Source organism: Coregonus lavaretus, assembly GCF_964263955.1.
Source record: "Coregonus lavaretus genome assembly, contig: HAP1_SCAFFOLD_5625, whole genome shotgun sequence".
In the NCBI taxonomy this organism is placed as follows: Eukaryota; Metazoa; Chordata; class Actinopteri; order Salmoniformes; family Salmonidae; genus Coregonus; species Coregonus lavaretus.
Genome location: NW_028164664.1, coordinates 1626 through 14641, shown reverse-complemented (window position 1 = coordinate 14641; position 13016 = coordinate 1626). Strand labels below are relative to the sequence as shown.

Genomic DNA, 13016 nt, shown 5'->3' with positions numbered 1-13016 from the left:
CTCAAAATCGATATCTATATTACCTGTATATTGTTTTATGTCCTCCAGATTCGACAAGAAAGATGACGAGTTCAACAGTGAGCCTTAATTCTCGCACAGCATCCAGCCTAGCTGTCACAATGCTATTTACCAGATTTTTGGCCACTTTCTTTCTCTGGCCTCCACTGATTTAGTCACCATAATTTTGGCTATCCCGAAGGGTAAACACTTTTGAATGGATTATGATAGAGACATGGGTTTGTACCATTGGTTTTCCTAGAGGAGTATCTACACAATTAACATACTATTTTACCCATTAGTCAAAAGATGCGTTTTTGACATATATTCATGTAATAGTCCACTCCATTACACTCAAAAGTTACTTCAACTTCAACCAGTGAATGCTAGCGATGGCTAGCTATGCTAGCTATTCTATCAGTCTTTCTTAAAGAGTGTGAGCAAGCTAATAGCACACCCTGCATACACATTTATTTTAATTTTTTGGGTTATGCAGTAGGTTGATAACGATATCACCAAAGTTTGTTGTATCAGACATTTCAAATTACAATCCCAGCTAATAAGAAAACAGTCATGGTATTTAATTTAAGAAAATGAACAAGACTGGGTTCAATGGCAGATAGAGAGGTATGGCTGCTGTGAATGAGGAATGAGGAACTATCAGAGGTCGATGTCCGTGCCGGACGTTGGTGGCGTCATCACGTTTCATTTAATAAAACCCTGCCTTTTCTCATTTGGGCAAAAGTCTGTCCTCTGTGACCCGGAAACTGATGTGGTCAAGGAGAATGTCAACTCATTAGTAAGCAAACGGAAGACGTCTTCCCCTCCTTGATACTCTCCTTTTGCCGAGGATGCACATGTGTACCCTACCCGAGTCCTTCTCGGAAGAGTTTAGAAATCTGCCACACCCCATTTTAATCAGCAATTTTTTTCTCGACGGAGTAAACCATGCAAACATTTAAAAAACGTTCTATTTATAAAATGTCTGAGACATCTATCTAGATTCATTTTAAATCACTTTATACATTTATTTTGGGATTCCATTTGCCTGATAACGCGCGATTGAAGAAGTCTCATTTCATACAAGCGCATTTTCGTCCACTTTCCATCTCCTCGCCGCCTCTCCTTGATTACCTTTGACCTTTGTCAAAAGCCCAGAGAGGACGGCGGAGAGAGCAAGCAGGGGTTGAGCAAATCCAATTGAGAAAGCCCACCTTGTGTTAATGCTAGAGACTTTCTGTTTATTTGCATGGGCTGCTTCTCATTCCACTGAATCTGATTGTATCGGCCATTCGCATATGTGGTAGATAAGCGCTTGTCAGTGCCTTTGTTTGCCAGACATGAGAGGACACCGACAAGTTACTTTTCACAAAATCGTCTATCTAGTCCGAATGGTTTGAGCTAAAAACTATCCCCCAAGGCTTAGACTCAGGTTTACAATGAAAAGGGTGCAAAGAAGTTCATGCATGGCATTTATCCGATCTTCTGTTGCATCTCAGTTTTGTCCTATTAGCTGTGAATCAGGGTTGGGCTCAATTCAGAATTTTGGAATTCAGTTCCATTCAACTCATGAGTTGAAATTCACCACACCCTTACACCCTCTATAAAATGTCGAATTTCAGTTTGAGTAACAGGAAGTAGAATTTAATTCAGAGCAATTCAAGATTGTCTATTATATTGACAAGATAGTCAAGTGAACACTCTTAACAATGGAAATGCATGTCCTCAAACATGGAAGACAGGTGGGAGGAGGCTAGATCAGGTGGGACCATTCTATCCAATGGGAGGGTAGATGCATGTGTGACCAACAGGCCAAGGAGATAGATAGAGGACCCATCTTTGTATCTGTACCATTATAGAATATGTGACAGCATGGGCAGCAGCAAACTTCTATTCAATCATATAAGTCTCACGTAGCAAATTAGCAATTACATTTTTTGTCGACCAAATTCAACACTTTCATTGACCTCAATACAAAATGTTCTCACTTCTTGGGCTTATATTCTGTGGGCGGAGTAAACCTCTCGCTTCGCCTCTTCCTCTCTGGTGCAACTAAAATAAATTCCACTCCGTTATAAAACATGAGCGTTTCATTGAATCGGACAGATCACACTTCCAGATACCAACGAATATATCACTTTTCTCTGGAAACAATGTTCATATACTCTTTTAACCTTAGCGCTTATAATAGCCAACTAATTATACTTCCACCAAATTTGTTTGGCTTCTTTTTGAAGGCCTCAGGCCAGGGTCAATTTGTGGGTTAAACTAATGTATTCTGGGAAATGTAGTATTTTCCCCATACTGAACGAAACGTAAGTGATAATTAAATATAATAACTTAGAATATTCACATGCAGGTGTTGTTTTCCTTGATCATTCATTTTAAGAGTTTGTCCTGAAAATCTATTGTTTCAACAATATTTTATATGCGTGTATATAATGACATGTTTGATGTTTTATGTACAAGTATATTTGCATAGACTACACCCAATGTGCCCTCCACTAATATTGGCACCCTTGGTAAATATGAGCAAAACAGGCTGTGATTTTTTTTTTTGCTGTTTATCCTCTTGGTCTTTCATTCAAAATATTCACAAAAATTGAATCTTTAATTGAAGTAAAATGATTTTTGATAAATGTGAAATAAATATTTTTCTCCGAAACATGTGTTCCACAATTATTGGCACCCCTTGACATTTTTATGAGTAAAATCTAACTGAAGTATATTCCCATTCATATTTTACATTTTTAAGTTCACCTGAGTGATTAGGAACACTTAAGTGGCAAGCCATGACTTCCTGATTCACTGGGGTATAAATATTAGGTGACACAAAGGCCAAGCTCCCGTAGTCATCCATCACTATGGGAAATACCCGAGAATACATTAATGATGTGCGACAAAAGGTTGTTGAGCTGCATAAATCAGGAAATGGCTATGAGAAAATAGCTCAATGGTTGAAAATGCCCATTTCCACTATCAGGGCAATAATTAAGAAGTGTAAAGCAACTGGAGATGTTAACAATCGGCCTGGATGGACGTGTGTTTATATTGACCCCACGCACCGTGAGGAGGATGGTTCGAGTGGCCCAAAAATCTCCAAGGATCACAGCTGGAGAATTGCAGACGTTAGTTGGGTTTTGTCTCCAAAACTACGATCAGATGCCACCTACATAACCACAAGTTGTTTGGGAGGGTTGCCATAAAAAAAGCCATTGCTGTCATCAAACAACAAACTCAAGTGCCTACATTTTGCCAAACGTTATTGAATCTTTCAATGGGACCGGGTTCTATGGTTAGATGAGACCAAAATATAGCTTTTTGGAAACAGACACCAGAGGTGGGGTTGTCATAGACAGAAAGGTAGCCATGCAGAAAAGTTCCTCATCCTCACTGTGAAGTATGGTGGTGGATCTTTATGTTGTGGGGCTGTTTTTCTTTCAAAGGCCCTGGACAACTTGTTAGGATACATGGTTTCATGGACTCCATCAAGTACCAGCAGATATTAAATCAAAACCTGAGTGCCTCTGCTAGGAAGCTTAAACTGGGCCATGGTGGATCTTCCAGCAGGACAATGATCCAAAGCACACCTCAAAATCAACACAAAAATAGTTCACTGACCACAGAATCAAGGTTTTGCCATGGCCATCCCAGTCCCCTGACCTAAACCCCATAGAAAACCTGTGGGATGAGCTGAAGAGGAGAGTCCACAAGCGTAGACCTTGGAATCTGAAGTATCTAGAGAGATTCTGTATGGAGGAATGGTCTCAGATCCCTTGCCATGTGTTCTCCAACCTCATTACGCATTATAGGAGAAGACTCAGAGCTGTTATCTTGGCAAAGAGAAGTTGCACAAAGTATTGAATGAAGGAGTGCCAATAATTGTGGCACACATATATTTGAGAAAAATATTTGTTTTATGATAATAATAAACATTTTCTTTCAATTATTTTACTTTACTTCAATGTTAGATTTTGGTTAATATTTTTGAATGAAAGACCTAGAAGATAAACAATAAATGTTTTGCTCACATTTACCAAGTGTGCCAATATTAGTGGAGGGCACTGTAGAATAGAAGAGGCATTTTTATTTCACTGAATTCAATTATATTTCCTTTTAATTCAATTCCTTATCCTGTTTACTACTTCGATTAGAATTAAATTTTAATTCAATAATTTAATTGGAATTGATGAGGCATTCTCAATTCAATTCTGAATTGAGCCCAACCCTGTTTCCTATGGAAGATTGACAGTATAATTTTAAACAACTGATATTCCCATTCAAGTCAGCATTCTCTGATATGTGTGTGGCCCTCCAACCATCTTTGAGGTACCATTTGAAAGTAGAAATGTCTATTGTATTCCCATTTTAGCACATTTAACAGCCAGAACATGACTCCCACCCTATATTCAAGAGCATGCTGAATTGAAAACAACCCTGCTGTGAATCTCTTCTGGGAGAAAATCACAAGTGTATTCCAGTCCAACCCCACAGATTGTGACATCAGCCTGGCTCAGACTGCGATGGAGGATTCTGGCCAACAGGGGGCGACCCTGCCAGACACCGAGGGAGAACGTACAGCCCTTACTCAGAGAAGCGAGTGTAAGTACTGTATCTCCTCATGATTTTCATAAGCCTGGACTTACAGTGCATTCGGAAAGTATTCAGACCTCTTTACTTTTTCCACATTTTGTTACGTTACAGCCTTATTCTAAAATGGACTAAATAATTGTTTTCCATCATCAATCTACACACAATTCCCCATAATGACAAAGCGAAAACAAGATTTTAGACATTTTAAAAACAGAAATACCTTATTTACATAAGTATTCAGACCCTTTACTATGAGACTCAAAATTGAGATCAGGTGCATCCTGTTTCCATTGATCATCCTTGAGATGTTTCTACAACTTGACTGGAGTCCACCTGTGGTAAATTCAATTGATTGGACATGATTTGGAAGGCACACACCTGTCTATATAAGGTCCCACAGTTGACAGTGCATGTCAGAGCAAAAACCAAGCCATGAGGTCGAAGGAATTATCGGTAGAGCTCCAAGACAAGATTGTGTTGAGGCACAGATCTGGGGAAGGGTACCAAAACATGTCTGCAGCATTGAAGGTCCCCAAAGAACACAGTGGCCTCCATCATTCTTAAATGTAATTAGTTTGGAACCAACAAGACTCTTCGTAGTGCTGGCCGCCTGGCCAAACTGAGCAATCGGGGGAGAAGGGCCTTGGTCAGGGAGGTGACCAAGAGCCTGATGGTCACTCTGAAAGAGCTCCAGAGTTCCTCTGTGTAGATGGGAGAACCTTCCAGAAAGACAACCATCTCTGCAGCACTCCACCAATCAGGCCTTTATGCTAGAATGGCCAGACGGAAGCCACTCCTCAGTAAAAGGCACATGACAGCCCGCTTGGAGTTTGCCAAAAGGCACCTACAGACTCTCAGACCATGAGAAACAACATTCTCTGGGCTGATGAAACCAAGATTGAAGTCTTTGGCCTGAATTCCAAGCATCACGTCTGGAGGAAATCTGGCACCATTCCTACAGAGAAGCATGGTGGTGGTAACATCACATTCGTTTTTTTTATTTTTTATGTGCAAAATTTCTGAAACCTGTTTTTGCTTTGTCATTATGTGGTATTGTGTGTAGATTGATCAGGGGAAAAAAAATAAAAAATTAATCAATTTTAGAATAAGGCTGTAACGTAACAAAATGTGGAAAAAGTAAAGGGGTCTGAATATTTTCCGAATGCTCTGTATATACTGAATCACAATTGAAGTCGGAGGTTTACATACACTTAGGTTGGAGTCATTAAAACTCGTTTTTCAACCACTCCACAAATTTCTTGTTAACAAACTATAGTTTTGGCAAGTCGGTTAGGACATCTACTTTGTGCATGACACAAGTAATTTTTCCAACAATTGTTTACAGACAGATTATTTCACTTATAATTCACTGTATCACAATTCCAGTGGGTCAGAAGTTTACATACACTAAGTTGACTGTGCCTTTAAACAGCTTGGAAAATTCCAGAAAATGATGTCATGGCTTTAGAAGCTTCTCATAGGCTAATTGACATCATTTGAGTCAATTGGAGGTGTACCTGTGGATGTATTTCAAGGCCTATCTTCAAACTCAGTGCCTCTTTGCTTGACATCATGGGAAAATCAAAAGAAATAAGCCAAGACCTCAGAAAAAATGTGTAGACCTCCACAAGTCTGGTTCATCCTTGGGAGAAATTTCCAAACAGCTGAAGGTACCACGTTCATCTGTACAAACAATAGTACGCAAGTATAAACACCATGGGACCACGCAGCCGTCATACCGCTCAGGAAGGAGACGCGTTCTGTCTCCTAGAGATTAATGTGCTTTGGTGCGAAAAGTGCAAATCAATCCCAGAACAACAGCAAAGGACCTTGTGAATATGCTGGAGGAAACAGGTACAAAAGTATCTATATCCACAGTAAAACAAGTCCTATATCGACATAACCTGAAAGGCCGCTCAACAAGGAAGAAGCCACTGCTCCAAAACGGCAGTAAAAAAAAACAGACTATGGTTTGCAACTGCACATGGGGACAAATATCTTACTTTTTGGAGAAATGTCCTCTGGTCTGATGAAACAAAAATAGAACTGTTTGGCCATAATGACCATTGTTATGTTTGGAGGAAAAAGGGGGTTCTTGCAAGCCGAAGAACACCATCCCAACCGTGAAGCACGGGGGTGGCAGCATCATGCTGTTGGGGTGCTTTGCTGCAGGAGGGACTGGTGCACTTCACAAAATAGATGGCATCATGAGGAAGGAAAATTATGTGGATATATTGAAGCAACATCTCAAGACATAAGTCAGGAAGAAAGCTTGGTCGCAAATGGGTCTTCCAAATGCACAATGACCTCATGCATACTTCCAAAGCAAAATAGCTTAAGGACAACAAAGTCAAAGTATTGGAGTGGCCATCACAAAGCCCTGACCTCAATCCTAAAGAAAATCTGTGGGCAGAACTGAAAAAGCGTGTGTGAGCAAGGAGGCCTACAAACCTGACTCAGTTACACCAGCTCTGTCAGGAGAAATGGGCCAAAATTCACCCAACTTTTTGTGGGAAGCTTGTGGAAGGCTACCCGAAACGTTTGACCTAAGTTAAACAATTTAAAGGCAATGCTACCAAATACTAATTGAGTGTATGTAAACTTCTGACCCACTGGGAATGTGATGAAAGAAATAAAAGCTGAAATAAATCATTCTCTCTACTATTATTGTGACATTTCACATTCTTAAAATAAAGTGGTGATCCTAACTGACCTAAGACAGGGACTTTTTACTAGGATTAAATGTCAGGAATTGTGAAAAACTGAGTTTAAGTGTATTTCTGATAGGCTAATTGACGTCATTTGAGTCAATTGGAGGTGTACCTGCATATGTAAACTTCCGACTTCAACTGTTGACATTGCTTCAGTAGCTCATCTCGCTGTGCACACAACATTTAGAGCTAAGTTCACTAGAATAGATTTAGTTTCATTCAGAATGTTTCTCTCTTATAGGCATACATACATGAGCATACATGCAAAAAGCCTAAACAATTTAATCTGAATTCTCTCTCTCTCTCTCTCTCTCTCTCTCTCTCTCTCTCTCTCTCTCTCTCTCTCTCTCTCTCTCTCTCTCTCTCTCTCTCTCTCTCTCTCTCTCTCTCTCTCTGTGTGTGTCCCAGCAGTAAGAGGAGTCAGAGAGAAGCTCCAATCAGAGCTAAGAGGGAGGTGCGCGTCATTGTGTGGTGGAACCCCATCAGGACAAGAAGTGCGGAGCCACTGCCTCACACACGCCTACGTGGAACTCCTCATCACCGAGGGCAATGTCCAATGGCACGACGATAGGCATGCTGCTGTGCGACCCGTAAGGCCACCATCAGATATGCCCACTGCCAATGAGGAAGTAGCAATCAAGCTTGACGACATCTTCAAACCGCCGCTATCTCCGGATCGGCCTCAAGTAAAAACCGTCCTGACAAAGGGACCCGCGGGCTCAGGGAAGACGGCGAGTGTCCAGAAGTTTATTTTGAACTGGGCAGAGGACAGAGCCAATCAGGACGTCGACTTCATGTTTGTCTTTCCCTTCAGTGAACTCAATTGGCTGATAGACCGGCGCTTCAGTCTGAGTGGCCTCATCAGCCACTTCCACTCATCCATGACGTCAGTGAGCGAGACCCCCAGTTTGGACCTGAGTCGGTCGAAGATGGTCTTCATCTTGGATGGTTTGGACCAATTCAACTTCCATGTGGACTTTAATAGCTTATCGGTGGAGTCTGACATCAATAAGGAGATGCCTTTGCCCGTCCTCCTAGCAAACCTCATGTGGTGTCAGCTGCTTCTTCCCTCCGCCTACGTCTGGGTGATCACCAGGCCTGCGGCCGCCAGTTTCATCCCCATCGACTTCCTCCCCCAACAACGGTGCTTGACGGAGATACGGGGGTTTGACGACCCCCAGAAGAGGGAGTTCTTTAGAAAGAGGTTTGGCGATCAGAGTCTGGTGCACAAAGCTATCGCCCTAGTCATGAAAGCTATTGCCCTAGAGTCATCACGGAACCTCTGCGTCCTGTGCCAGACACCGTTGTGCTGTGAGATGTTGGCGGCCATTTTAGAAAACACTGAGGAGGGAGAGCGTGTTGAGATAGACACTCTGACGCAACTATACACTCATTTTTTGCTTGTTCAGATCGGTTTAAAGAACGATCTAAATGGTGAACACTCAGAATCAATCAGAGAGGTTGTTCGTAAGCTAGGGAAGCTGGCTTTTCTACAACTGGAGAGAGGAAGTATCATATTCAGCAAGAGCGATGTGAAGGAACACGGAATCGACATCTCCAAAAGTTCCACATTCCACAGGTTGTGTAGCCCGCTCATCGCAAGGTGTGAGATGTACCTGGAGGAAATGTACCGCTTTACGTACACGGGTATTCAAGACTACCTAGCTGCTCTGCACGTGTTTCTCACCTACACAAACAAAAGGAGAAACCTACTACTCCACCGTACTACACTCTTTGGTCGATTGAAAGGGACGTTCAGGAAAGCAACCCTTTTAGACCTCCACAGATGCTCCGTGGACAGGGTTTTACGAAATACGCACGGAACTTATGACCTCTTCCTGTGCTTCCTCCTTGGCCTCTCAACAACACCCAACCAGACTCTCTTAGATCTAGCATGTCTAGGGAAAAGTCTAAAGGTCACAGGCTCAGAGGGGATCACGGAGATCATGGCGGAGTACATCAAGCAGGCAATCAAGGCTGAGCCTTACCCTCAGACCACCCTGGCGCTTTTCCGCGGTCTGCGGGAGCTGTGGGATGCCTCGCTGGGCAGTGAGGTCCGATACTACCTGGCCTCCGAGTCCCGGTGGGGGTTCCTGTTGGAGCCCGACCAATGCTGGGAGCTGGCGGACATGCTTTGGGCAGGAGGGGAGTTGGAGAGGGAAGTGTTTAGGGAGATGGAACGTTTGAGTTGGACACGCCGGATGAGCATGTGGGGCTTTTGGAGGATGCAGACCGTACTGGGAGACAGACACTGGCAGGTCTACTAGAAAGATATCACTGCTGTATGAATGGTCTTCTAGAGAGACATCAGCACGGACTGTACTGCCACATCTACCAAATTGCCACTGCAGAGACTTTAGAGTTTAGAGAGATGTATAGGTGCATTAGGAAGGTAGGTTTGAGGGTTTTATATGTAGAGAGAGAAAAAAAGGGATGATTGCAATCCATGTTTATGGTTCTGAGTAGAGGGTAGTAGTGTCTACAGAAAAATATTGAAATCAATCAATTAATCGATTCTTCAAACAAACAAACTTTATTTGCTTTGTACAAACTGACTTGTCATTCACACGGCAGAAGTCATAGCGCAGTTGAGGTTGGTCATAGTGCCAATGGACTCCAGGTAGAAGTGCCACTTCAGGGCACCTCCCCATTTGTTAGGTACCCTCTTTACCGCCACCACCCTGAACAGCTCGTAGGGTGGCACCAGCACATTGAGGCCTGAAGAAGAGCGACAGTGGCGCGAGTGCGAGCGGGGCAGCAGGTGCCCGTGGCACGTCCGGATGGTCAGGTCAAAGCTGGAGCTGTACCGCCGCGTGGATGCCAGGACGAAATGCCCGGTGCGCACCTGATCCCCCACCTCCCCTCGCAAGTTGTCCCTGCGCCCGCTGTCAGCGTACACCAGTAGGCAGCCCTTCCCATCCTGCCCCGACTCTGCCTCCACCTCATCCTGCCCCCTCAGGAGCCGCAGGGCGTCAGTCAGCAGGAAGTGGAGGGACTTAAACAGGAAGTACCGGCAGTAGACTTTGGCGTTGGGGCCCAGGGATCTGGCATCCACATCGAAGATCAAAGGGAAGGTGCGGTTGTATGTGTTTGTGTAGAGGGTCAGCGCTGTGACATGGAGGTCGGTGAGGTTCGCCACGGTCATATTGCAGCGTTCAGCTTGTGACCAGGCAGTGGAGAAAGAGGGGGTGGCCTGGCGTTCCCTGGTCAGCAGGTCGCCCGCGGTGATGTTCCCCATCATCTCCTCCCTGCACGTCGGGTAGCGGTCGTCCACCGAGCTCGGTTCTATGTTCAACCGCACCTCGTCACACTGGCACTGACACTGCTGAGGACAGCTATACAACATTAGAATTATTATGGCACTGCCGAGGACAGCTATACAATGTTAGAACATTCTGGCACTGCTGAGGAAAGTTATACAGTGTTAGAATCATTCTGGCACTGCCGAGGACAGCTATACAATGTTAGAATCATTATGGCACTGCTGAGGACAGCTATACAGCATTATAATCATTCTGGCACTGCTGAGGAAAGCTATACAGTGTTACAATCATTCTGGCACTGCCGAGGACAGCTATACAATGTTAGAATCATTCTGGCACTGCTGAAGACAGCTGTACAGTGTTAGAATATATATACTGTAAATGGTTACATATATAAATATAAAACTCTGGCATCCTGTAAATTCTGTCACCAATATATTCAAATAATATGTACAACTGGGGTCACCCACCTCTGCACTGTTGACTGTGGTGAGCATTGTTGCCAAGAGCAACAGGTCTCCTGTCAAGTATTTCATAATTAATGCAGGTTGACAGCAAAACAACCTGTTGACAGAGTGTTGAAAAATAATCACTGATTTCCTAATAGTGGTATTTTTACAATGAAGCAATATGACTGATGCATCTTGGTCAGTCAGTAATAACTGCTAGAACATGAGGTTGATCACCTAATGTGGAATTGAAACACAAACTAATGTGCATATAATTCAGTTGACTTTCAAATTGACTTTAAAACAGATCATTGAAAAATATTATTATCCATTTGTGTGTGTGTGCCATCAAATGTGTGTCCTTACCGGATCTCTGTCCTCTCTTTGTCCAGTCCCAGTCCCAGATAGTTTTAGCTGACAGTTTAGGTCTATCCTGTTAAGTCAGGCTCTGAGACAAATGGCTTCACAGAAATCACTGTAAAATAAATGAATGATCTGAACTTGTGCTGGTTCGAACGTTAGTGTAGACTACCCACAGATACAAACTCTCTCTTGAAGCCAACTTCCTTCACTGGGTGTATCTCAATAGTCATCAGTGGCTTCCTCTCCTCTGCTTCAAATGCACTGATCTGAAACATGGGATAGGTGAAAGTAATATTGTGGATGTATTTGCTTTCAGCAGTTCTGTTTTTTACCCATGTCAATTCAGATGAAGGAAAGCAGACTATTTAGTTTCAACTACTGTTTGACCCAGCGTGCACTGACCCTCAACTCTACACCCACACATGAATTGGCCAACATTACCCACACTCACTCTCTCCCAATCCTTGTGAGTTGGTTTCCCAAAGGCCAGAAAAAATATATATTGTACATGCCATAAATTAATTAGCAAAATGTTTAAATCATTGTGTGTATTTTATATGGTGACAGAGTACAAACAGTACCAGTCAAAAGTTTGGACACACCTACTCATTCAAGGGTTTTTCTTTATTTTTAAAAATGTTTACATTGTAAAATAATAGTGAAGACATCAGAGCTATGAAATAACACATATGGAGTCATGTAGTAACCAAAAAAGTGTTAAACAAATCAAAATATATTTTATATTTGAGATTCTTCAAATAACCACCCTTTGCCTTGATGACAGCTTTGCACACTCTTGGCATTCTCTCAAGCAGCTTCATGAGGTAGTAACATGGAATGCATTTCAGTTACCAGGTGTGCCTTCTTAAAAGTTAATTTGTGGAATTTCTTTCCTTCTTAATGCATTTGAGCCAATCAATTGTGTTGTTCATAATGTTTTGTACACTCAGTGTATGTGTTTGATATTATCATATTAACTAAATTATTGTTTAAAGATTGTGCATTTGACTTGTACATACTACATTCCCACGGGGGGCCAGTATAAAAAAATATGTATTCACTAACTGTAAGTCGCTCTGGATAAGAGCGTCTGCTAAATGACTAAAATGTATATGTAAATGTAATTAGCTATAATATTACAATTGCACTACTAATTGCCATTCTATTACATCAATAACACCAAAATCAAATGTACTAATTTTGATTATTAAGATATTATATCAATTAGATTTTTGTCAAGAATCTAGGCTAAAGCTATTGCTAACTCAAAAGGACATTTGCATTATATGTTTGTTTAGTGAAAGGATTCTCTCATATTCTCTCATACCCGTTGATTAGTCTGTGAGCAAGGCTTGTCACTCCATGACTGAATACATCCCAAGTAGGGTGAATAATTACAACTGTTAAAGACCACACAATCCTCACTACCCAGATGATTATTTGGCTGTCCTTGTCTCCAGAACCTAAGAACCAACAAGTTTAGAGGGACATTATATTAAGTCTTCAGCATTTAGTACAAGAACCAAGTATCTACAAGATCCATCTGTATTTTACTCACTGTGTTGCAGTTAGAGTTGTTCCATTTACCCATTTCCAGATCCCTTCCTTCACTGACTCAGTCAGACTAACCCAGAACTTCC

At 42.3% G+C, this 13016-nt stretch overlaps 2 protein-coding genes across 5 annotated transcripts; one reads left to right on the top strand and one right to left on the bottom strand.

Moving 5' to 3' along the window:
* The first annotated feature begins 4427 nt into the window (after positions 1-4427).
* LOC311116797 (protein NLRC3-like) lies at positions 4428-9728 on the top strand. The gene is made up of 2 exons (XM_084191832.1): positions 4428-4599; positions 7710-9728. The coding sequence occupies exons 1-2, from the start codon at positions 4521-4523 to the stop codon at positions 9566-9568; spliced, it is 1938 nt and encodes a 645-aa protein (XP_084047958.1). The 5' UTR covers positions 4428-4520; the 3' UTR covers positions 9569-9728.
* Positions 9729-9811: 83 nt separating this feature from the next.
* On the bottom strand, positions 9812-11892 carry LOC311116799 (ecto-ADP-ribosyltransferase 4-like). Of its 4 annotated transcripts, none has more exons than XM_084191834.1 (3): positions 11380-11892; positions 11035-11128; positions 9812-10626 (listed from the first exon to the last, which is right to left on the bottom strand). In XM_084191834.1, exons 2-3 carry the CDS (start codon positions 11098-11100, stop codon positions 9865-9867), a joined length of 828 nt encoding a protein of 275 aa, XP_084047960.1. In that variant the 5' UTR covers positions 11101-11128; positions 11380-11892; the 3' UTR covers positions 9812-9864. The 4 variants fall into 4 exon arrangements, with proteins under 4 accessions (XP_084047960.1, XP_084047962.1, XP_084047961.1 ...); XM_084191836.1 differs by having other exon boundaries at positions 9812-10617; XM_084191835.1 differs by having other exon boundaries at positions 9812-10623; positions 11380-11891.
* Positions 11893-13016: the final 1124 nt, after the last annotated feature.

Excerpts from the sequence above, each read along its gene's own strand:
- LOC311116797 (XM_084191832.1), top strand. The coding sequence starts at position 4,521 with ATGGAGGATTCTGGCCAACAGGGGGCGACCCTGCCAGACACCGAGGGA. Across the intron at positions 4,600-7,709 it reads CCTTACTCAGAGAAGCGAGT|CAGTAAGAGGAGTCAGAGAG; the intron begins GTAAGTACTGTA and ends TGTGTGTCCCAG.
- LOC311116799 (XM_084191834.1), bottom strand. The coding sequence starts at position 11,100 with ATGAAATACTTGACAGGAGACCTGTTGCTCTTGGCAACAATGCTCACC. Across the intron at positions 10,627-11,034 it reads CCACAGTCAACAGTGCAGAG|CAGTGTCAGTGCCAGTGTGA; the intron begins GTGGGTGACCCC and ends AGCTGTCCTCAG.